Genomic DNA, 26,165 nt, shown 5'->3' on the forward strand with positions numbered 1-26,165 from the left:
TCGGCTCGCTTTTCTATCATTAATAATAATTGCTTTATATATAAATTATTTATGTAAATAATTTATATATAAAATAACATTATTATAGATTCAACGCATAAAATATTACCTTATCATTAGAATAAATATTAATATGAAGATAGGCAACTATAAGACAATCCGACAATAATCAATATTATTATTATACACATGTGAAGACCAGATAATATCGCTGCTTTCACAATTCTTTATATTGCACCACCGATTTTCTATTAGGGCGCTTTCATCTCTTGTTTCACGCAAAATTTAAATGCCTCCCAACCCTCATTACGTTGTTGAGACTATAACAAATCGAATTATTTCATATTAGTGATTACATTTTTACATATTCTAAATTCATCCAAAAGTATATATTTGGTGCCTGAAAAACGGCAACCATTCGTACAGTGTTGTTTTCGTACAGTATTCAAAATTTTTCAAAAGTTATTACATATATTTCTGTAAAATATTATAAATTTTTAAAATATATCTAAATTCATTGTTTACCTTGAAGCCTCTATGTAATCGATCTTTCATAATTGCTATAAACTCTTTATAGGAAAGTTGGCCATCTCCGTCTACATCGAACAGCGCAAAGACTGTATCAATTATGTGAGTCGAAAGCATTGATCCTGTACATATTTTTACGGCCCGTTGAAATTCATCTAAACAAGATTATATTCAAAAAATGTTTCAGAAAATTCATTTAAAAAATCTCAATTTGTGTTTAATTTAATATAAATAAGTATGTCCAATGTATTTCATAATGAATATTTCTAATATCTTGTAATCGTTTTATATTTTAATTTTTTACCTTTTGATATAGGATGATCGGCTAATGTGTACATTCGCATCGCTATAGAAAAATCATCTAGGTTGTTCAAAAACTGATAAAAGCGTCGGAATTCCTCGAATGTGATACCAATATGCAAGTCCGCTCGATCCAACATTTTGTCCAAGTATTTATCGTACCTATGCATTTAATTATTTAACTTATTTTATGCAATTTCTAACTTTTAATTAAAAAATACAAGTAACAAAGTATTTAAATAAAATTTTTAATAGCGCTTAGCTTGATTTAAGAAAGAAAAGTATATAACGTATATGACATTCAATAGAATAAAAAAATGCTAACATATATATGTATATAATTAAAATATTCTTTTTATATCTTTAAAGTAAATTTTTAAAGTAAATAAAGTTTTTATAATTATTCAATTTACTCGTCAGGTTCGAGATATGTATATCGTAATAAAATCTTAGCGAAATCCAATTCGTTAATCGTATTGTGTCCTTTGCTAAATTCATGAAATTCCAGTTCTAATATTTCATGCTGCAAGTTCTCCATGAAGTGTTTGAAATCATCATATCTCAATTCATTTGTACCATCTTTGCCAAAGAAATGTACCATCAATGTAGTATCCACAGCATGACGTCGCTGTAATCCCTATATCACATAACGTGATTATTAATTTTCATAAATAAATGTGTTTATCAAGAAACTCTTATTAATTTAAATATAAAAATTGTGTTGTCTGAATTTCTCGAATTAAAATATTCTTTAAGATGTAAAAATTTTCTAATTTATAAATATATTCAAATTGTAAAATATAATTCTATAATTTATATTGTACATATTATTTTTTTTAATAATCAAAAAGTGTGAATTATCATCCGAACAAAATTAAAAAAAAAATTTAATCTACATTTTTATAAGGAAATTAGTTTAACGTTTTCAGTCTCGATTAGTGAATTTACTAATTCTCTCTCTTTTTCTTTTATTTATTCTATGACATCTTATCTTTATCTCGTGTATAAAGATAAATAATATCATGATGATACCTGATCGTCGTCGATAAATTGACCTTGAATTTCTTCCGGTGTTTTCTGACGTTCCTGTAATTGTTCCAATTCCTCTTTAGTTTCGCATCCATGACGACCCCTCCATGCGTGACTAAATATCTTTTCCATCTGTATTGAAGATAAAAATATGAAAAAAAGTAATTGCTATCGCGAAAAAATACGAGATGTTACTTAGATATATTTTTTATTAATCAACATATTACATGCTAAAATAATACAAAGACAGTGTGAAACAGCATGATTCAGCGTCCAGAGTTAGTGCATCTGAAATATGCAAATAGTGTTAGTATAGCAATTATTAATAGAACACAGATAGGCTGATAAGTTGCATATTAACATATTTAATGCGAATATTGACAAGATTTAAGATAGATCGATGATGATTATATTGATATGAACAGTGATATTTGATTATGTTTAATCAATATGCATACACCAAGAAAATTATTTACATTATATATAAATAATTATATATATTCCTAAAAAAATATACTGCTTACATTCTATAAATAGATTAATAATTCAAACGCAATTTGTTTAATACTTTATTATTTATTTTAAAACTTGTCATTTTTCTTTTATTGCATTTTTTATTCTGTTTATGTAAATGTTATACAATCTTTCAATTGTTATAATTCTTAAAGAAAAAGAATAAAAATATAAATAATAAAAAGAAATCTTAAATAAATGTAAAATGTAAAATAATAAAAAATTATTGCATAGAGAGATACCTAAAATTAAATATTATGTACATTAATTGTTTATAATATTATTATTATATTGTTTATAATATTATATAGATTAATTGTTTAAATATATAACAGATTTACAATTCTTCGTTGACTTACATAAGAATTTGAGGTAATTTCGTTTGATTTAATCGGATGAGTTTCGCGAAGTTTTGCCTTGCACGGATTCTCTTCACCGGGAGTAATTATGGCACGTACCTAATTTTTCGAAATAAATAAGAAAGCATTAGTTAAAAAAAATAATGCTAATTAAAATTGTAATAAAATAAAAATATTAATCAAAATTATAACAAAAATGTTTGTATAGTCAAAAATAATAAATTATAAATACAATTAATAATAGTAAACAAAAATAAAAATTAATAATGAATACTATATATCTGTAATACATGATTACTTATAGTGAAGTACAACATTTTTTCTAAAAATGTATTTGAAATATGATAGATCGTAAAAATTTTATCAATAAATTCTGAAAAAAATAAATTATTTTAAAATCGACATGTATAAAGTATTCTGAAAAAATCAATTAGTATTTACACACATATTGCATGCAACTATAATATATATATTATTTTTATAAAATTTAAAGCACTTTCTATGCGAAATAAATCAAACAGTAAATGGAATATCAAATTATAATCGCTAAATAATTTTATAATTAAAATAGCCTTAATGGCATTTCCATTGTGTCGATTTTCTAACCGAACAACCGATTAATCAATTAACTTTTGACACCGCCCTGATTGAAAAAAAAAATTGATTAAAACTCACTGCACGTTTCGTCAGCTCATCAAGATCTCGTTCCTTTATCCACCTGCCACCGAGTAAACGACGAATCTGTGAGAATGATAAAAAACTCTCTATTTTAAATCGGTAATTAGTATAAAAGTTTCTTAGTGGTTGAAGTTCTTCCTTGTTGGTAAGTGTCCCTTCTTGTTAGTGTAAACTGCAAATAAGTTTTTATTCGATGAAAACTTACTTTTTGCATTTTTGAGAAAGGACATTTCCGAGCATTTGAAGAGAGATATCTTCTTCTCTTCTAACATTAGATCTTTAGAACTTTAAATCTTGAATACAGTTGCTACAGTCGCGTAGCATGTTTATATCAAACAATGTAAACTTTGCAATTGTGGCAGTAGAGAGTAGAGCATAGACATTTACAAGTTTACTATATCCGAAATTTATATCATTAAATGAAACTTAGAAAAAATAAATTAAATGAGAAATAAAGTATTAAATAAATACTTGTCGTAAAATATTCATTCAGAATAGTTATTATATAATGTGCATTGCTATTAATAAATAATTTTACGTTTTTACTGAAAAAAATATATAATTTTACGTAAAATAATCTAATAATTTCCAAAAGAAATTTTTCTTCGTTAAGCTGCTATCAAAATCGTGCAAACTGCAGTAATTTCAAGCTTTATTTTGCGAAGTAAAATAAGAAAAAATAACAAACACATTTTTATTAATAACTTTAGTATTCTATGTCATTCTATCTACAATATTGTATTCCCTAGGTTTCTACAAGCAATCATTCAAGCATGCACATATACGATATGACTATCTTACCACGAGGAACTCAGTTTTGTCAACTCTTTCGTTTCCATCAGTGTCGAACATGTTGAAGGCGATGTGGAAACCAGTGTTCGGCTCTACAACGAGATCGATTATCGCGGTAAATTTATAGCATATAGCATTATATGGAGATGCTCAATATCAACAAAGCCATTTTGTAACGCGTAATATTTACATAAAATACTACTTTAAATTTTCTTCTGTGAACGAAAAAAAAAACAAAAAAAAACAAGTTTATGTGTAAGTTCCGATACAAAATATTAGAAATAATCTGCATTGCATCTTTATTTTATTTATCAATTTTTGAAATTTTTAAAACAAAATATTGATGCATCAAAATATTTTTTAAATTATAAAATTGTAAAATCTAGAATTAAATCTAGAATTAAACTTCTAATTTATATGCAACTAATAATGTGATATTTCTTATTTAATTTTAAAAACTTTTATTTTAATAAAATTTTATCTTAAAATTATATAACTACATAAATATGTAGAATTTAATATTAAAATTTAATATTAAAAAAGAATATTTCATTTAAGCATTTTAAGCATTTAAATCACAATTTATCTTATAAATATGTTTACAGCTATTGACAAGAAACTTACTCGTCAGAATAGACAGAAGAAACAAGTACTCCGTGTAAGAAATAATTCCTGAAAGTAGAAACGTTAACAATTTAAAATTGCAAAGTAATCTAATAAGTTTTAAAAAAGATTGTGTATCTATTTTATTTAAAATAAGTAATAGTATTTTTTCATATATACTTATTATAATTTCTACGTTAAATTAATATACCGAATTTTACTGTTGGACTAAATATGTTTCTGTAATAAATAAATTTAGGCAATATCACACGATTCGCCTCTATGTCCTGTAAATTTCTTCCTAATTTCTTCGAACTATTCCTTCATTTTTCCGCTTTAAGTATAATCCGCTTTAAGTATAACGCGATTTACACAGATTTACTAATAAGAATACTAAACGTGTTTACGACATCTAGTACCGAATACAAGACATTAGTGTCGAAACGTTAGACACGGCTTACAAGATCCCAGATATTTTTGAGAAAGTTATCGCCCTCGAGAAGAATCAATAATTTAAAATTTAATAGCAAAAGCGAGATCCGTGGACGCACCTTAAATTCTGATCTTAAATATATTCTCTTATGGCGCAGTTTTAGCTCTCTCGCATATGTATTATAACAAAAGGGCTACTTTACAGATCATAGCCACCTCATAAAACCTCTTGATGATTCTGAAACCGAAGAAAACTTAACGGTCAAAAGAAAATTAAGAAAACAGCAGTGTTGACAAATCCAGTGGTAATATCCTATGCATGTAAATCTGTTATTTCGTTTCTGCTAACGTGCCATAAATACTTTTGTCATCAGAAATATATATTTGTAGAATTAATAATAAAGCAAGATGATATATATAATGACGTAATTATTTAAATATATTAATAATACTTTTCATTTTTTTATATCTTATATTTTTTTATTATATATCGAATAATATTGAATATACAAATTTTAATTTTTAAATTTAGTTTAAGATTTATGATATATGAATTTTTATATAAAATTTGTATACATTTTTTTATTAATTACTTGTAAAAGAAAATGAAAGGTCAGTATATTTTATATCGACTTTTGAAACATTTTCTATATATTTTAATTATATATTATTTATATATATTTTATCTCGCTTTATTACTCTTATAAAGACTCTTATAAAGGCTTACAAAATTATTTAATAGGAAAATTAGGCAACCAATTCTATTTTTAAAATAGACATTTTGAGTATTGAAATGTAAGAAATTATGATTTATGATATTCGCGTAATATCGCGATTATTCTACCTCGAAACGATGGGTGAAATAACTATGAATGATTGACAAATCCCTTAACATATCGTTAACACGATGCGACGTGGCGGTTCGATAGCTTGTAATTTCCTTAAGTCGTCCTTAATTGTAACGACCCTGCGAACGTATGCGAAAATCTTTAAAAATGGTCCACGGACTCGTTTTATCTGCGCTCGTGGAATTTCTCCTTGCATGCATACGAAAAAGAGGAAGAGGAAAAAAGTAGAGCGTCATACGGAGACGAGGAACTCGTTATTATTAAAGGGAGGTGTGAAACTGGCCGTGTCGCCAGTTCCGTCATCGGCCCGTCTGCTGATTATTTGCATTTCCATTAGCGCGACAAACGTGCATTGCACGCATAAAAAGCACGCGGAAACGCATTAAACTAATGATACGGCTCTGCGTCTGCCACGACAAGTATTGCGTGGGTGGCGAAAACTTACTTATCGAACAAGTATGAGCCATAAAATACAGGTTGCGATCGCGATCATGTTGATAGTCGTATTTATCGCCCGCATTTCGTCGAATCTTTTTCTCTCGTCGTATCGCATACTTTGCTAGAAAGCTCTCAGGTGCGAATAGTGACACCTGAAGCTTGCACATTTATCGTATCTTGCGAGCGTGAATTATCCCGTAGTTAGAACGAGAGGCTTATTTATTGATGTGCCACAAGTACGAAATAATTCTTACACGTATAATAAATTTGAATTAAAATAAAAATATCTGAGATAAATATTTATAATTTTTCTAAGTCCAAACAAATTTTTAAAAATACGCATATTTTATAAATTGCATGAATACTTTATTTCCATTTTGCACGATTATTATTCGCTATTACTATACATATGTGCTAAATATATATTTGTAAACGCTTACCTTTGTCTCGTAAATTTCGGAACATGTACGTGCTTCCATGGTGTAGTGAGGAAGTTGTGTTTCTCATCACATCGAGTTCCTGATCGGTCAACACGCGTCTCTTTAACCTCGCTAAAAATAGAGATACTTATGCGTCAAGAAACGTTTATTGAACATAATGATTGAATATTGCATCTTTAATAAGGATTTGTTCCAGAAAGCATATATTAAAGAGATGCTACAAATTTTCGGAAGTGACATAAGCTTTGTTTTACAGTTCGAATAAAGTAAAATAAATTGGCAACGTCAAGAATAAATAAAAAATTTAAAATTTTTTTGTGTAGAAAAAAAGATTATTTCTCTCTCCAAAAAATATATTAAAAATAAATATATATATATATATATATATATATATTTTTTTTTTAAATAGTGAGAAATGATATGAACGAATTATTTTGAAACTCTCTTCTCTATTAATTTTTTTTTCATTCCGTATCTTTATAACTAAACTGATAAAATTCTATTTTATAATATAATTCATTATTATATATGTATTAAAATGTAATGTTTATTACGTACGTCGAGGTTCAGCATCAATGACACTGTCAAGAAAATCCTGCGGAGTCATGTATAATTGACCATCGTATGACACTGATGCGAACTTTATGAATCTTCTCTCCCTCGTTGTCAGCCTTACCGCTTTATGAAAGTCATCTTCTCTCTGCAACAACAAATGTTGCAATGCCTTTTTAATTTACAAAGAACAAATAGGAAAATATAATAAGAAATTGAAACATGATGCAAAAATTTCAATTATCCAATTATCATGTGTACGATAAATCTACAACATATATTCTTCTTATAAGAAATAAAAAATAAATTTGAGCGTTTCTAAGTAATTTTCAAGATTTGATTTGAACAATAATATTATGGTTTACATCTTTACATATTATAATCTAAACTATTTCTAACTTTTATTACTTAATTTCTCCAAGAAAATAGAGAAAAGCAAATAATTTGCTTAACTATTAATCAATATGTCAAGAACAAACATGATAGCGCACATGTGAATTTCTCCCAATCGCATGCAAGGTGCACGTGCATTAAATATGAACGTATAAATTCACGTTGATATTTTTCATACTCGTATCAGTACGATTTCTCTTTACTTTATTTAAATGAACAGACCAAGATCACAGTTATATGCTGTAGCAGTGGTGATCAAATTTTCCCTAATTATATGATATTTATTTTATATTTTAAAACTGTTTTATAAAATTTATAATAAGATTTTAGATCAGACAAATATTAAATCTTAATTTTATAATCCATAACAAATTTTGCGTGTTATATTATTTTAAAGTTATCTCTAATGTTATATTATATATTAACTTTGAGAATTCCTGCATCAGTTTGAGATTAGATTTACGCAGTGGAGTTATAATTTCCAATGTTAAGGAGATTATCTAATCACAAACGCGGTGACGACAGATAGATACGATGCAGATTCTATCTAGGCCATTTTATATCTAAAGCACGTTGCATTACGAGAATGGTTAAGCCGATAGTAATCTGCATACAGTAATTTATGTAGTTATATTTAGCGTACGCTTTCCATTTAATTTATTTTAAATTATTTATATTAATTTATTGAGTTTATCGCTTCGAACAATTTTATATTGTTGTATTCGTTGGTTTGACGTTTGGTGACATGTTTTCGTGATAAATAATAATTATTACTTAGGCTGTTCTATTGCTATATATATATATTATTGAATATTAATGGCTATTAAGATTATTAAAAATTATGAAAATAGTTTAATTGTGAAAATTATGAAAACATTTTGAATTTTAATTAAATATATATTTAACTATTTTTTAAAATCTGATTTCAATATATATAATTAGACTAAAAAATAATTTCAAAATATAATATTTAATATAAAAAATTGATTATTCCATACTATTTTTTAAGAGAATAAATAAAAACACATCGAGTTCTGTCCATACTCTCTCTTGTCGATTTAAATATGAATTAAAATTCAAACAATTCGCTGACAAGGCCGACGAGATAGGCAAGATATAACATCATTTTAATTTACATTTTTAATTCCCTCGCGTTTCCGAGGAATAGCGCGTGCTGTCATTTTGTTCAACAACAAGTTAACTGTAGGTTAGTGACAGATATATTTTTATGGCGCATTCAAAAATGAAGAAATAAAATGAAAATACGAGAGTGTCGAATTGAGTATCTTTCATTCAATTACAGATTCTTAAGCTTAAATTCGCATGAATGAAGATGTATTTTTAATATCATCATTTTGCTATTAATTTAATACGTAAATTATTACAAAATTAATTCATTTTTTTATTTAATAAAACACAATAATTCAACTACAATCAAATTGATATATATAATTAATCACAGTACAAGAGAAAGTATGATATTGATTACCAAATAAAATAGTGTAATTTTTAATTACATTTATATATTATATTTTACTTAAATATTATATTATAAATAAAAAAAAAATATATGTCATACTTTTTTATTTTTTTTTTCATTTTATAAAATTTATCAATTTTTGCATTTTTATGCACATGCAGAAAAACAAGATAATAATCCTTTATTCATCAACCGTGCGTTTTAATATAGTGTAAGGGAAAAAATAATCCTGAAATCGTATCCTGTTTAAGATTAAAGGAACGGCGTTTGGTCTTAAATCAACAGAAATTAGCTAAATGATAGCGCGTAACACTCCGTAGATAGAACTATAATACCATGAAATATGACTGAAAAACGTACACGAAAACTGCAAGTGGCGAACAAAGCTTCGCTTGCGAATGCAATTCGAGTCGTGCCGCCCCGGTGGGCGGTGGTGTGTCGTACTGTCTATAATTTAAAGAGAGATTAAATTACAAATGAGCTTCCACGGGTGCCATTCGCGCTCGGCGCTTTCGCGTTCTTGTTTTAATAAACGCTTAAGAATGCCTTGAGGGTGGATGGCGAAAAAAGAGAGAGCTCGCTCGGTTGGAGCTTCTCGAATTTCCGTTTCCCGGCGCTTCTTTTTGTTGGTCCCTCATTGTATGGGCGCTCACCTACTTTGTCGGCAGAATTCTTTATTCCTGTGTATCTTACTCGGTTATATATACTGTGACATATTTAGATCTTGTAATCTAAATAAAAATATAGATAATTCTATTTATAGATTCCTCTATCATCCCCTCAATTTACGTGTTTGGAAAAAATTGTAGAATAAATTTGTGATGAGAAACTAGAGCATTTTTAATCAGCAATCTTTCTTACAACACCAAGTCATTTAAATTCGCCTTTATTTGGCTGCACATGTAGCCTTATATATTGTACATAATGTATGTTACTACGTAAGTTGTAGTTAAGTGTCAAACGATATGCTGTCGCGAGATTCGCTTAACGACGTGAATTTGCGATCCTGTCCGATCAAATTGAATCGTTCAGACCAGGAAGCATCACGTTGCAGGGAACTCATTGCACCAAGAAGCCATCAAAGTTACTCACCTCTCATCACTTAAATTATCGTTATATTCAGGTGACCGGTTATCTTGCAAACATACCAGATTATACGGATTTTATTTATTCGCAAATAATGGAGTATTGTTGGCCGGTATAGCAGCTTGGGCTTCCGTATAAGATGATCTCTTAAATGATATATTCATATCCTTCACAGTCATCTATTGTCATTTTCAATCTTGAGATCCATCATAAATTTTCGATATTTTAACAAACAGGAAGTGAATGGAATTGACGAATAAAAAAATGATAAAATGTTAAAATATTCAAGAAAAAAACGATTATTGAATTTATATTAATTTTTTGATGTTTGTAACAAAGAAACATTTGTACCAATTATTACTTATATTCTTGTTTAATTTTTAAAAATGCAATTTGCAATTTCAGATTTTTTCTTTCTTTTAGTGATTTTTAAAAACAGTTTAAATATTTCACAGCCATCTCAGAATCGCGTATTCTCGGCAAGTTATGTTTGTCATTCGATGCATTTCCATAAGTGCCATTGTAACCAGATATTCCTTCGAGTGGATCAGGTGTCCTTTCGCAAAGTTGATTCTAAATAAATCATGTTTCTCATTGTGATAAAAAATGCAACTATAAAGGTTTGCATTTATAATAATGATTTTCTTTCGCTGAGAGAGACCAAAATAATCTATTCTATAAGTCTCCTTAAAATCGCTCAGTAAATTAAGCACGCAAATTATGTTGTTTAGAATTAATTAATAATGCAAATAATTGAATAAATTATTTTAGAACAACAATTTATAATATTATAGAAGATTTATAATATATTATAGGTAATTTTTATACTATAGATGGTTCTACTTTATTAATATTGTGTTAATCTTTTTCATGATACCATTTTTTTTTAATCCAGACACGTGTCAGTTTTAAAAAATAATCTATGTAACCGAAAAGTTTCAGGGTCCTTTATTTCGTAATCTCGCAAAATCTATTTGAAGCAGTGATGGGACCAAAACGAGGCGAGGATATTTCCACGACCATAAATCGATTCTTTCTCTCCTTTATAAATCCATGGGACCGGCAATTTATGAGGTACCAAGCGCCGTTAGACTTAATCTCCTCCAGAAGATTCAAGAAACACATCATTTGACCGCCTACTCGCTCTTACAAATTAATACATGCCAGAATAATAAAATAAATTTTATTGTTAAAAGAAAACTATCATGTCTGTTGTACTTTGAGAAAGAATGATCAGAATTTAAAAAAATTTATTTGCCAATTATAGTTACATGGAAAACTTTGCAATTTTCTTGTTCAAAAATTGCCCTTGGTGAATTTTTAAGAAAATATATTTATATTCTTACCGGATTTTATCAAAATGTCTGTTTTTATTTTATGCATTTATCAATATTTATTCAATACAATATTCATTAATATTCATGCAATCAGATTCTTTCTCCCTATATAAGCAAAAAAAGCTTAAGCAAAAATGATGGCAAATTCTATAATCCATTAAATCTCATTGCTTGTTATTCTCGCATATCTTAATACAATTAATTTCTCGAAGATTAGAACTCAATTGGTGTGGCATCAGTACATTTGAGGCCATTATCGATGTCCAGAGCGATATTTTGCAAATGCATCAGCGTGTTTTTCCCCCGGTGATGACGCTCGTTCTTCTGGCACGGAAATAAGACGCAACGATGAGGGCAAAAAGTGATCGCGTTGATTTAAGTTAAATCGCGCTCGATCAATATTCCAAACAGGTGACGTCCTCCCTTATGTTCGTCTCGTCGTGACGCGAAGGTAACTAACGTCTGTTGGGATACGTCTTTGCGTGTTTATCAGGATTTCGCTGGGCGTTAGGTTGGCATGTTAGCGGTGTCATGGGTAATGACAGGCGCGGTGAACATTATGCTAAGTGCGAAAGACCGAGTTCTTTTCGTCCTCTTGGATCTTTTTGCCATCTCCTCTCTCTTTTTTTCTTTTCCCTTTCGCTCGTTGCCCTCCTCCCGCCAATCATCAACGAGCACCACGGTGATTAAGGTCCTTTCCATCTAAGGCCCGTAAAACAGCCCGTCGAACCCTCTTTCCCTTTACCGGTTTCTCATCTCCGGAAGATCTCTCCTTTTCGCACTCTCCTTCCTCCCTTGTGGCTACTTAGTTTTCAATAAAGAAGCACGCGACGTAGAAACAATTTCCTCGAAGTTGTTTCGCCTCGTTCTCGGCTTAAATCGATAGCAACGGCGATAGGCATCGATGTTGAGAATCGCGAGAACAGGCGCCGGCTGTCGATTTTTGCGTAGATGGGTGTTAAACGGAGGCGTCAGCGTGCGAGAGGAGAAAATGCGGTAGACCTTGAAGTGCAAGGCTTTTTCTCTGCTCAATTCTATACAGCGGGCAGACGATACGCCAGATAAAGGAAATTTTACGATACATCTTCCTCAGCATCCAAATTTAAAATAATTTAAGGATTATAAAAAATTTATTTTTTTCTATATAAAACAATAATAGAAATTTCGATAAGTTATTATGCATTTATATGGTGATCATTGGATCAAATATGTTTCTCTTTACTCATATATAATACGAAGAATTTAATTTATTCAAAATTTATTGTATTCATAATAAACGCAATAAATTGAAGATCTATCAACACATAAATGTGAAATAATAACATTGATAATTATATCGAAGCAATGACACAGTCTGATAAAAGATAGTTGTCTTAATAAAGATATTATTTAAGAAAACAATTTAATTAAAAGAATAATAATGAACAATTTCTTTATATATCGAATATTTTTACATCAGCAATAAATAATTGTATTAAAAAAAATATATATTCTAAGCTATTTCTATTTGTCTCTAAATAAATATAATTTTTAATATTTTCAATATTTAACCACAAGTTATTAATTTTAAATTTTTACGTGTCTACAAGTTATACATATGTAAGCTCACATGTAGATTTATATCGTTTACGCAACGATAAATATTTGATCGATTTCAATTTTAGTTATTTTTGCAATAAACTATCTTTCTAAACTTTCTTATACTTGCTATGTAACATCATTACCATTTGTAATCTAGCTATAATATACAAATTTGTAAAATGTTTAATTTAAATAACGGGTTGCTCGAAATATTTGTACGTAGGCGATAATTCGAGTTAGTGAATCCACGGTCGTGCGTAAAATGTGCGTACATGTAATTCATATCTTATATCCATGAATGCATTTACACAAAATTAAGATTATCGAAATGTATCGACACGTACTTGTATCATATCGAAAAATTTCTCTCTCTTTCTAAACTTTAAAAAAATGTTTTATTCTTCAAATAAATATTTTAAATATTTCTTAATAATATTAAAGTGTAACTAAAGTAATATATACTATTCTTTGATTTCTAATTGGTATGTTTTTCAAAAATATATCTGATTGAGAGATCTGGAAGTAATATTCCATTCATTTTACAGTCAAGATTATGTTCATTGATATTAAATGTTATTAAGTGACTCGCATGCTAAGGGTGGTTCAACGTAAGAGCCCCTGTGGCCTAATGGATAAGGCATCGGTCTCCTAAACCGGGGATTGTGGGTTCGAGTCCCACCAGGGGTACATTTTTTCTTTTTACATTTAACCACCCTTAAATTACAAATGTTTCATCAATACACAGATACGTCTTTTGTTTATTTCATCTGCAAAAATATTATGTATTAAATCGTAACAATAAAACATTTAAAAAACATATTAAGAAATAACAAAGAAGCATATAAGTCTATAAAAGTATGTAATTTTCTATAAAATTATCTGTAAAATATAATTTTATATAAAATTATATAATTTTCTATAATATAATCTATAATTTTCTATAAAGTATCTATAAAAGTCTATAATTAATACAATTTTTTCAATATCGATTTGATGCAAAAGGTTGCATGATTATTTGCAATCATTTTCATACAAAAATATGCATTCGTACACGATAATCGAATGATGCAAAATATTAATTTATCACAAAGCAACTTCTCAAAAAGAACTTGAAAATGACGCTAAGATTATTCGAAAGATTATTTCAATGGTTGAAAGAATGGTTATATATGAAGACTATAGTATCAATCGAAATCTGATAAAACCTTTGTTCACCTTTTGATGGACGTGAATCGATTTCCGCGCGTATCTTTCGTATATCTGTCGCAAGGATTTAAAGAAGAAAGAAATCTAATAATAAGGATACGAGTCCATCATTAGATTACAGTTTATTGCTTCTGCTCGAGATATTTAAATTAAATTATAGCCGCATAAATGTAGGCTGGGTGGTCCGAGTGATTCTAATGCGAAGGGCATCCTTCTATCCTGCTCGGTTTAATCGGTCACGAAGACATTTTGAAGGGTTGTTCATGGACTTGATTTTCCGCCTTGCGATAAAATCGATCCTTCCAATTCACAGAATAAGATAGTAGTTATATTATCAGTCCTGAAGAGATCTCAATGTGTCCGAAGAGACTTGTAGTGGTCTACTTTATTGGATATTCGACAAAGATGGGTAGGAATTCCTTAATATATGCCACAGTTTAAATGTTATGTGGTGGTTTAATTCTAAATTTTTCTTACTTAAAAAAAATTAAAAAATGTCGTTTAAAAAATTTAAGCAAAAAAATGTAAAACTTTTTATGATATTAACATTTATTTATAAACTAGAATTATATTTTTAATAGTGCTTCAACGAAAATTTATAAATAAATTTTTTCTTTAAATTCCACGTGTTACATTATTCAAGGATAACGAATACATAAAGTAATCCTTCCTCTTTCCTCTCGATCTTCGTCTTTCCTTCGCGTAAATTATCGCTCATACTATCCCTCTGCAAATCGAGTGAACACGTTCTAGTTTTGGCACACGAGGCCGACAGACGAGAGAATTATCGTTGGTCCCTCGTTTATTACTGACGCGCGTTTATCGCAATCGCTTTCTCTATTTCCGGAATCATGTTAAGGCGCTACCCGCATCGATAGCAGAGATCGTTCGTCTCTCTCATCTGCAGGAGAGAGCTGCGCGTCGAATCTCCGATCCGACACGGAGGCACGCCGAGAAAATAAACGGCACGGTCTCGAATCTCGTGCGAATAACGCGATAACGATTGCCGGGTTCGCGCGATACCACAAGAAGAAGGTGGGTCACGTGATTTGTGGTCGTGCGAGAGAGGATCTCGTCGCAGGGGAGAGACGTTTGGGGGATGCCAGTTATGTGTTGCATACTGATGCACCAGTGTGTGCAGTCAGATCCGTATCTGCAGTACAGGCTATGTACTACAAGTCTGCTTGTGCCAAGCGGATCGGACACACCATCGATTTCTTGGGGGAAATAAACCTGTTTCTCGTCTTAGGGAGAGACATTTTCTACGGTAATTCGGCAAGTTCTGTCTTTACACGTTGATGAAAGCATTAAAATGTCACAAACATGCATTCGATATATTATCGAAACAATTCACAACATATAAAATGTTATGGGAAAAATTTCTAATTGAATTTGTGACAAAGATTCTTGATGAAATATTAATTTTAATAAAAATCATATTTGCTATTCTTTAAATTTTAATTAAATAATATATTTCATCATTCTATTAAAACTAAAATTAGAAAGTTTCTTTTACAATAAAGCTTTTTTATTTTAAATTAAAAATTAAGAGATTTTGTAAAATTTAATTCGTAAAACTTTAATTTAAGGATGTACTAAGACTAAATAAATGCAAATATAAGTCTTAAATTAAGAAAATAAAAATAGCAATTTATTCTAATCGTTATTGTATTCATGTAATGTATGTGATTTAATAATTATATTCATCTTTTATAATATAAATAATTATTTGGTCTCTTTTTAATATGTTGTAAAATATAAAATTTTCAAAATATGCATATACATATATAGGAAGGTGTTATCTCTCGTATTGCGAGTGTAGAAAAATTTTACCATCATTCGGGAGCGTTGTCAGGTTGCGTGTTACGTGCGAACTACCCTGAAATTATCGCGCGGCGCTCTGTGATTAACTGATTCGGCATTTTTCTCGTGGCCGTGCGTTTCGCCCACGTCCTTTTCAACTTTTGAACCAATCTTAACCGCCCATAGTCAAAATGATTGACAGTGAACAAATTATCGGGTTCTCTTACAAAATGTGTGAATACAATAAGACTGAAGAATTTATTTCCTTCTCATATTAATCGTTAATCTCTTTTGTCTCCCGATATAAATTATGATTAAACAATAATGAAAGATAGAAAAACAGCATATAATTTATTATAAAATATAACTGAAAAAATCCACAATTATTATTAATACTACAAGTGTCAAGCTTTAATTTTTTAAATGTATGTTTTATAAAAACATATGTTGCAAATATTGATAAAAAGTCCATATAGTTAAAATTTAAAAATCTTATCTGCAATATCAAATTATAATAACCGAAAATATTCATTATAATATTATAAATAAATAATTTATAATTATAATATTATTATAATTATTTATATTATTTTAATTATTTATATTTATAATTATAATATTATAAATGACTTGTTGATATGAAATTTGCATAACGCAAGTATTGGCAACAGAATTTACACAGAATCTATGGTTATCTCGACAGGCCGCTTTTCATCATATAATCCTAAAACGAGGCCCGGCGATGATTGCTAAAATCATTATTTATTACTCGCTATACCGCGCACTTATAGACCGTCGTACATGTAAACCAAAAATGATAAAAAAAAAAAGAACGAACGGGAGAAGAGCGCGATTGTTGCCTGTGGCCCCGAAGGCAGTTCCTAAATCATAATCCCCTGAAAATATTCAATTACACCGGCATTGTTTCGTCGTTGATGCATAGCGCGGTAACACGCAACGTGCACCGGCTCCACCTTCGCACGCATCCACTTACGTGCGATACAAAGCACGTGTGATAGTCGTCCATGTGTGCGTGATGCGTGAGCACGGGATACCCCACACCCCGATGGAACGTCGCCCACACTGCTATTGGTCCATTAGTCAAATAATGAGTACCTAACGCGCCACGTCCCACGCGCTAACGCTAATTTCATGGTGGTTTAGGAAGCGTTAATTAATTTAGACGAATCACCGTGCACGTTCATTAGCATTAACTCATCGCCGTGATGATGGTACGACGTAGGTCACGTTGTAGCGTGCGATTCGACGACGAGACTTGGTGTACAGTCGTCGATGCGGTAGGCCGATTGTATCGCAAGATAGAACTGTCACGAAGACAATAGCATATTTCGTTTGTATGTTTATTAAATATTATGCATATCGATGCAATCGGAAATCGGTAGTGTAACATTATAAAAAAACGATTGTAAAAATTTCTAGAAATTCAGAAAAATTCTAGAAATAAAATATAATTATTTTTTACTTAATTTTGTGTGCGAAAATTCTTTCATTTACTAAATTTTCATACTAAACATTTTTTTGTGAAATTTTGTAATATTTAAATTTAAAATATAATACCGAAATCACACATCTCGAATATAATATACATACATATATATATTTAAAATAAAATAATGATAAAAAATGTGTGTATTAAAAATATACTAAAATTTATAAAACTATTTCCAATTTAAAATAATAATTTTATGTCAAGCACTGATATATATCCAGAATTAACAGTATTGAAAGTATCACGGTCAATAGTTCTTCAATAATTTGCGATTTTCTATGCTATTGCCTCAAACATAAAAAGCTTTATATCCTCGCAATGGCAGGCATCCAAAAATTCGGTCAACGCTATTATTATTATAGGATAGGTTAAGTGCATTTATAGTGCAGTTAGTTCCAGTTTAAAGATCTATAATGTGTGTTTTGATACAAGGGAAACGTTATGTCTCAAATACCCGTTACGATAATGTATATACAAACTTAAACATATGTTATTAGTTCAAACTACATGAAAATAATTAAATCGAGATAAGAATATATAATAACGAATTTATTAATATTCTGAAATTTTATATAATGCAAAGAGAATGAAATTAATAAGATAATTCTATTAAAGAAATATAGAATTATCAATTATTACATCTAGAAGTTGTGTATTTTTTCGATTATAATTTTCATCGATTTTCCCTTTGGAAAAAATGTCCAAAAATTAAATGTATGTATTTTTCATAGACACATTTGAGCACGTCTCAATTGAAAATGTCTTTGAATAACTGCTGCTACAGGTAGCTTGACACACGATGTGCGCGAATTGATTATGAATGTGAAAAACGATCGAACATATAAAGTCCATTCACGCCCACATTGACGTCTACCCACGCGATTGATACTATCATGATAATCAGACTACATTCACGTGTCACCGTGTCGGCGTTCTTATCCCGTACCTTATCGCCAGATTATCATTTAGTATCGCATTGTGCACGCTCGAGGGCAATAGCGAAATATTTTAACCGAGTCGTCTGTAACGAGTGAATTTTTAAAAGTGCAAAAATTTATTTTACAAATTGTGAACAATCATATCAGAAAGTAGAATTAATGGAATATGTGAGATATGCTATGATTAAACTAAAATAAAAAATCGACATTTAATATACTGTAATTGTGTATATTAAAAAAATATATATATAAAATTACATAATATATATAATTCTAAATTAATTAAGTTATAGTGTGTAATTCTGAATTAATCTTAATTAATCTTAATTCAGAACAATTAAAAAAAATAAATCCTATAGAAATTGGATTTAATTCAACAATTTTCACGTGTTTATAAGAATTTTATTTATTCTCGTAAACATAATCTATTTTTTTTCTGATATGACTGAAAACTTTCCACGTTAATTATCCTTCCTGCTCTCGACTTCCCTCAAGGGATCAACAAGCTGAATAGTATCGGATAGCATCGTATTGGATGCAACATGTGCACACACGTGCATGTCCTGACGATTCTTCGAGGTCCTTAATCGTGGCGTCGAAGCTCCGATCTGATTTATCGTTTATCGTCGATAATACCTACGAAGGTGTACGCGGCCAATCGATCACTCTTTCGCGTTCGAATTATTCGAGGTACATGAACGGTGTTGCCGCGCATGTCAGAAGGGAGAAAGATTGCATAAATGTGTACATAAACATTGACATGAATAATGGCGCGTAACTTTTACAAAGCAATCTTAAAAATGAGTGTGTAATTGGTGCTTTAAGGCAAAGATGAATCGCTCATATAAATACGTACAGTAGTTTCTTTTGAAAGAGCGGCATTAATATTTTGTAAATTTATTTGCACCTTTAGGATAAAAAAATTAGCACTTTTAATATTAAATATATTTAAAAATTCATATTTTATGCTTAATATTATATTTAATTATCTTTTTCTTATCAATATTTTATATATTATAAATAAAGCAAATATAATTTTTTTTTAAATTATATAATTCTTGAAATTAGAAATAGTTGGAAATAAAAATTAATTAATTATATAAAATAGAAATAGAAATTCAATTACTAAATTAAATAAAATATTATTATTTTACTGAATCACAAGTGGATTTATTAAAATCTTCATATATAAATTCAGTTCAAAATTTCAAAAATTGCTTCTAAGTTATTAATTAATAAATTAAAAGAGTAGCAGTAATAGCTTGAGACATATTCTATAAATTAAATCATATAATTTAAAAATAAAATAAAACATACTTTATATTCTAATAAATAAGTCCAATGATCCAATTAGTGTAAAGTGCATCGATCAAAAGAAAAGAATTGAAAGCATTGATCCAATTACGGACTAATATTCGGACATGTAAATTTTTTTCATTAGAAAAAAACATTTCTGATCGGAGTTATGTTATACGCTCTGATCTTCCCACACATATATGTCCTGCAGGAGTCCCCCTTATAATGAATCTTGGTTCAAAAGGACTCGTGAATATTGTCGATAGGAGCATCTCGATGGAAGGTAATAATAGAAGAAGATCAGGTCCATTAGTTACCGCAAACCGCTCGTCAAACAAGCCCTTGCATACGTAATGCGCGGTGATAACGTCATGTCGTATTTTATAATAATGATGTGACATATTGAATGACGTATTTTTCACTTTTCGTATCTAATATAAAATTTTTATTTCCCGAAATTTTAATAATCTGTTTTGAGCTATATATATATATATATATATATATATATATATATATATATATATTAAATTGCATTATAAAAAATGTATTTTGGTTATTCATTATTTTTTATTTTCCAACTTATTTGAACAAATTACTTTACTAAATACATTTTGTTTTAACGTTATTTTTAATGTTTTTCGTACTTTATTCAATATGCTTAATTATAAAGTACGATAATATTAATTAAGAAATTTAAGAACATTAATATGAAATTTAGAATAAAATAATCATCGAATGTGATTTATTTAATTGCATTTTTAATTTAAATTTAATTAAATGAATATTCAGTAAATTAAAAAAAATTCTATGCACTAAAATATATGAAAAATGCAATGCGTATTCGTATTCATATCTTGCTCCACTATTTCGTATACTTCATATGTCTAACAATATATGATGATATAGTATAGTACGCATCCGCATTTCTGATGCCAATCGTTCTTTTTACATTGCACCAGCCTACGCACTTGAATAAAGGTAACAGAAACGATGGATACCGTGGTTGAAGCTTATTTTTGCTCAACTGATCAACTGGTTTCGTAAATATATAATGTGTATAGCCAGTGTACTTTATCTACTACGTACATACATGTTTATGTACACATGATTGCAATCGCGTTGTTAGTAAAATAACAACGATGGTATACTATAAATGTCCTCAAATAAATCATAGAACGTGATGTGTAGTAGTTTGCAACATTCGATAAATTAAAATTTGATTTAAATTTGGATTAAAAAAATGATTTCTCATTTAATAAATATTATTCTAACTTGTTATAATTTCCGTCATGAATTATTTTATTTAGTAAGAAAGATATAATTAGTATTTAAAAAGATATCCTTTCTCTCTTTCATAATATTGTATAATTTAATTTAAAGGAACATAGAAATGCAGAAACTATAAATTAAATGTATATAATGTCATTCTTACTACAAGTAAATAATATAAATTTATGTTTCTACAGTTAAATTAAACTGATACAAAATATTCGTATTAAAAAAACAATTTTACCTAAGTCTATTTATTATAAAATTTGCCATTTAGATTATTCATCACTGTTTTCATTTATAAGAAAATATTTAATTTGCAGGAATTCTCTATATTTGTATCATTTAGATGAAATTGATTTAAGTTACTGTTATGTTTACGCGATTTTCATTATTTTCGTCATTTATTATATGTTTTAATGACTTTGTATACGCGAGATAAATGATCGCGAGAAATAATGTAGATATCTTGCATAAATTATATACGGACGTACGACATTTCACCTAGCAAAATACTCTGGCAATCCTGCGGACGTCCTATTCTCGCCGAATTCTTGGCAGCGATGCGGTCAAAGAATATCTTCGAGATTCTCGTACAAGTCAGCGAGATGACGGGACACGTTTGTGTCATAACCGATTATCGAACGCGTGTATCACGAAAGTGTATCCGTGCGTGAATAATTACTATGTTTCGTATTTTTGGATAAAAAAAGATATTGACATTATATCACAATTTCCTAATTAGATTAAAAAGAAATGAGTCGCAAGATGAGAAAATATAAAAAAGATTTCTCTACTGGATATTCTTTTCAAGAGAATAATAAGCATAATAATTGTAAAGCATAATAAAGCATAATAAAATAATAAAGCACGATAATTAATGATAATATTAATAATTAAAAAATTATTTAATATATCATATAAATTATTACTTAACATTAACTTATTTTTTGAAAATTTTTTCAATTTTTATAATTATATTGTATTCTTACATATTTAGCTTATAATATTTTTATAAGTTGTCAGAAATAAATATCCGTGACATTGTATGATTCAATTTTTCTTACTAAATTGTACATTAATTTTTCGTTAAAAACTGTATACATAATAAATCTACACTAAATCTACACTATATTAAACTTTAAAAAAAATCTATTTTATTAGTATTTTCTAAAAAGTATATTATTTGCATTAATCATATTTTAATATTAAGCGTGTAAAACTTTTGAGAGATATTCTGTCAAATTGCCTCACATAAATAATATAAAACTGTCAAAAATATTCGATCCGACTTTCCCATGCTTTTCACGTGGTAATTGATGGATACATGTGCTACAAGGTACGGAAAGGAAGCAGTTTAGAGATACATCGCATTCTCAGATTAGGGTGTCTCGTGATTAAGGACCGTGTGCATCTGCATTTGCGGACACAAACTGTGGCGCAAAACGCCTGTCATTTATCTATCTCGTTTTATAAGGCAAGATAAAGAATGTCTCTAGAAAAAAGACATCCGACATGTTCTCGAAATCATCGTATGATCGATGAAACACGTATGTTAGTGTCTAACTTGCGAGTATAGATGATAGGATGATTAAGAAATTTCCTGTTGAAAAAAATTTCAAAGTAATATGCGATTGAAGGCTCGACATTAGGCTGTGTGACTGCATCATATTTTTAAAATTATTTAAAAATTGGAAAAAGTAAACGAACTGAATAATACATAATTATGGAAGTTTTATATAATATTGAGATCGATATTGATAGAAATCAGTAGTATTATTTGAAGTGATTTCTTAATTAATATTTCATATTAAAAAAGTTATTTCAGTTAATTTTAAATTATTCAATTTATGTTTAATTATACTACAAGAATTGAAAATTTAATTATATAAAATTAAGAGAGAAAGAAAAATATTGATTATTTATTCTGAATTTATTTCTTGAGAAATATCTTTTTTAGAGACATATATAATAAATATATTTATCATTTACATGAAAATTTAATGCATTTTTTCTAAATATATGTAATGTTTTTTAACGATGCTGTGTAAAAAAAAAGTTATCGAAACATAATTTTACGGTAATTCTCTCGTTTACAGTTGACTTTATGGGAGAATCCCGGGATTTTCAGGCTAATAGAGACGTTGAAAGATCGAACCTGGTTAAACCACAGTCATATCGACTGTGTGATCGTTCGGAGGGCGTGGCGCCGGTACACTTGAAGATCGTTTGACACAAAAGCTGATCCGCTTCCTCCGGGCCATGTTATTAACTTAACATACCTACACGTTCGGTCTCTCACGACCGAAGATCGAGCGAGATCAATCGCGAGCACCTTCATCGCCGACGCCCCCAAAACTTCTTTTAAAACGCGCCGAAGAATTCGCTCTCTCTCTTTCTCTCTTCATCTTACTTTCTCTTATCTTATTCGCCTGCGGATGATTTGCTATCATCAACGATATTGGAGAATATTTTGAATAATTCAAACACATATATGCAAGGAGAAAGAGAGATACTTTAGTTAACATTCTTATGAAAGGAAAAATAAATAAGAGAAAAAAAGAGAGATACAAAATTACATGTATATATTTTAATATCTACTTATATATACAGTATAAATAAAATGATTGGCGCGTATATATTAAGATTTAAATAATTTTAATTTTTTTCCTGTATAATATTTGATTATTTATTTTTTAATTGTTAATCGAATATATGAATATATGAGCATAAATATCAATATACGAAAAAATTCGATTTATTATTTGTCATTTTGTATAAAAATCGTAATCACAATAATATATTAAAATAATCATTTGCAAATATTCAAGTATTACTGAATATAATCAGTATGTTCTTAAAAATATTTCGCCACTTCGAACTTAAAAAGAAAATTTAATGGATATAAGATAAAAATAACGGACATAAATTTACTTGGCTTAATATTGGACTGAAAATGACTGTTGATTTTTTTATCTATACGAATTTTATTCGTGAGTTAAGTGGCATTGTGAAAATGTAACGGTATAAACGGTTCATTCCAAAATATTTTTAAAATAAATAACTATATTTTAAATTATTTTATAATTTTTTAATTATTTTATTCAAAATATTTTTAAAATAAATAACTATTTTTTCAATTATTTTATTAAAAATTAAATAGAATATTTTATATCTTATTTAAAGATTAAATAAATGTATATATGTTCTTTGTATTTGATAAAAAAAATAGAATGATTAAAATTGTAGCAAGAAGAATAGATCTGTTATTAATTTTTATGACAATAATTTGTCATTTTATTTTCAAATAAAGAATCCAGACATATTAAATAATTTTATTTATAAATTAAAACATATATACACTGACTGAATAATAGAATTGTCTATATTTTATTAACAAATAAAGAGAAAAAAAAATAAATCTCATCTATAAATCTGCCAGCTTTAAAAACCTCAATGAATTCAATACGTTAGTACGTACCGTTCTCGTGTAACGTTCATTACATAATACCGTTCATTCACGCGCACGTGGGTGCCCAGTCCACGTGACTTTCATGACTGGCCATTCAACTTCGCGCCACTGCATAGAGTCTGAGCATCAAGATCGTCATAATCGTTGCCGATAGAATCTATTGCATGTTTAAGGTCTATTCTACAATGAGTCATTCCAAAATATTTTTAAAATAACCATTTTTTCAAATATTTTATTAAAAATTAAATAGAATATTTTATATCTAATTTTAAAATAAAATAAATATATATATTTTCTTTGAATTTGATAAAAAAAATAGAACGATTAAAACTATAAAAAGAATAGACCTATTATTAATTATTATGACAATAATTTGTCATTTTATTTTCAAATAAAGAATCCAGACATATATTAAATAATTTTACTTACAAATTAAAACATATATACACTGATTAAACAATAGAATTGTCTATATTTTATTAACAAATAGAGGAAAAAATAAATTAATCGTTAGTCCTAAGTAAATTGACCAATCACAGTCGATTATTTTATTTTCGAAATAACCGATTGTGATTGGTCAATTTGCTTACGACTAAGCCTAATATTACATTTGTCGTACAAATTTTTTACATATTAATTGGCTGCGGGATAGAAAATTTCTAAAGATTCAAAAAATTACTATCCCGCAGCCAATCAAAAAATTTGTGCTTAAAAAATGTGTCGTACGACAAATGTAATATTAGGCTAACGACTCATTATGGAACAGACCTAACACGTAAAAGATGAGACTATACTTGTATCAATCATTATGCGTTAACTTCGACTTATGTTTACGACTTCTGTAGGCAACAATTATGACAATATTGATGCTCGGGGCCCTTATCGCGTATGATGACGCGGGATTTTAGCTACCCGGCTGTCATAAATATACATATATACACTTACACATACCTTGCGAGATTTCAAGGCATGCACCACTTTCGGTCGTAGACACTGCTGCGCCAACAGGAACGTGACGGAAGCGGTGATCAGCAGCTCGGCACCATTTCGGAATCTCTTGTAGTCACTGTCAACACGCCGGGACGAGTACGATCGCGTAAAACTGCGAAAATATCGCGCGGACGACGAAATGCGCCGCGACACACAAGCTACCGTCGCCATTTTCAATACACTCCACCGGCGCATGCTTCGTTTCGTTTCGTGACGTCACAGCTTCTCCCGCTACCAGGCCAGTGCAGCCGTCGACAATTTTCGCGCCCGGAAACAAACAGCGCGAGAAATG

At 29.0% G+C, this 26,165-nt stretch overlaps 1 protein-coding gene and 1 non-coding gene across 4 annotated transcripts; one reads left to right on the plus strand and one right to left on the minus strand.

Moving 5' to 3' along the window:
• Window positions 1–158: 158 nt before the first annotated feature.
• On the minus strand, window positions 159–26,073 carry LOC145965474 (calcium uptake protein 3, mitochondrial-like). 3 transcript variants are annotated; one of them, XM_083089068.1, is made up of 12 exons: window positions 25,835–26,073; window positions 7,519–7,660; window positions 6,961–7,071; window positions 4,824–4,871; window positions 4,209–4,291; window positions 3,405–3,470; window positions 2,730–2,828; window positions 1,861–1,989; window positions 1,242–1,465; window positions 833–990; window positions 526–683; window positions 159–320 (listed from the first exon to the last, which is right to left on the minus strand). In XM_083089068.1, exons 1-12 carry the CDS (start codon window positions 26,066–26,068, stop codon window positions 252–254), a joined length of 1,521 nt encoding a protein of 506 aa, XP_082945194.1. In that variant the 5' UTR covers window positions 26,069–26,073; the 3' UTR covers window positions 159–251. The 3 variants fall into 3 exon arrangements, with proteins under 3 accessions (XP_082945194.1, XP_082945195.1, XP_082945196.1); XM_083089069.1 differs by lacking the exon at window positions 3,405–3,470; XM_083089070.1 differs by lacking the exons at window positions 2,730–2,828; window positions 3,405–3,470.
• Window positions 14,004–14,076, plus strand: Trnar-ccu (transfer RNA arginine (anticodon CCU)). Its single transcript has one exon. It is a non-coding gene; the product is annotated as a tRNA-Arg (tRNA).
• Window positions 26,074–26,165: the final 92 nt, after the last annotated feature.

Source organism: Camponotus vicinus, unplaced genomic scaffold (assembly GCF_025532165.1).
Source record: "Camponotus vicinus isolate PSW18456_S1 unplaced genomic scaffold, iyCamVici1.0 SCAF_14, whole genome shotgun sequence".
Lineage (NCBI taxonomy): Eukaryota > Metazoa > Arthropoda > Insecta > Hymenoptera > Formicidae > Camponotus > Camponotus vicinus.

Coding starts and splice junctions, on each gene's coding strand:
- LOC145965474 (XM_083089068.1), bottom strand. CDS start 26,068: ATGCGCCGGTGGAGTGTATTGAAAATGGCGACGGTAGCTTGTGTGTCG. Junction 2,829..3,404: donor ATGAGCTGACGAAACGTGCA/GTGAGTTTTAAT, acceptor TCGAAAAATTAG/GTACGTGCCATAATTACTCC. Junction 684..832: donor CGATCATCCTATATCAAAAG/GTAAAAAATTAA, acceptor AATCTTGTTTAG/ATGAATTTCAACGGGCCGTA.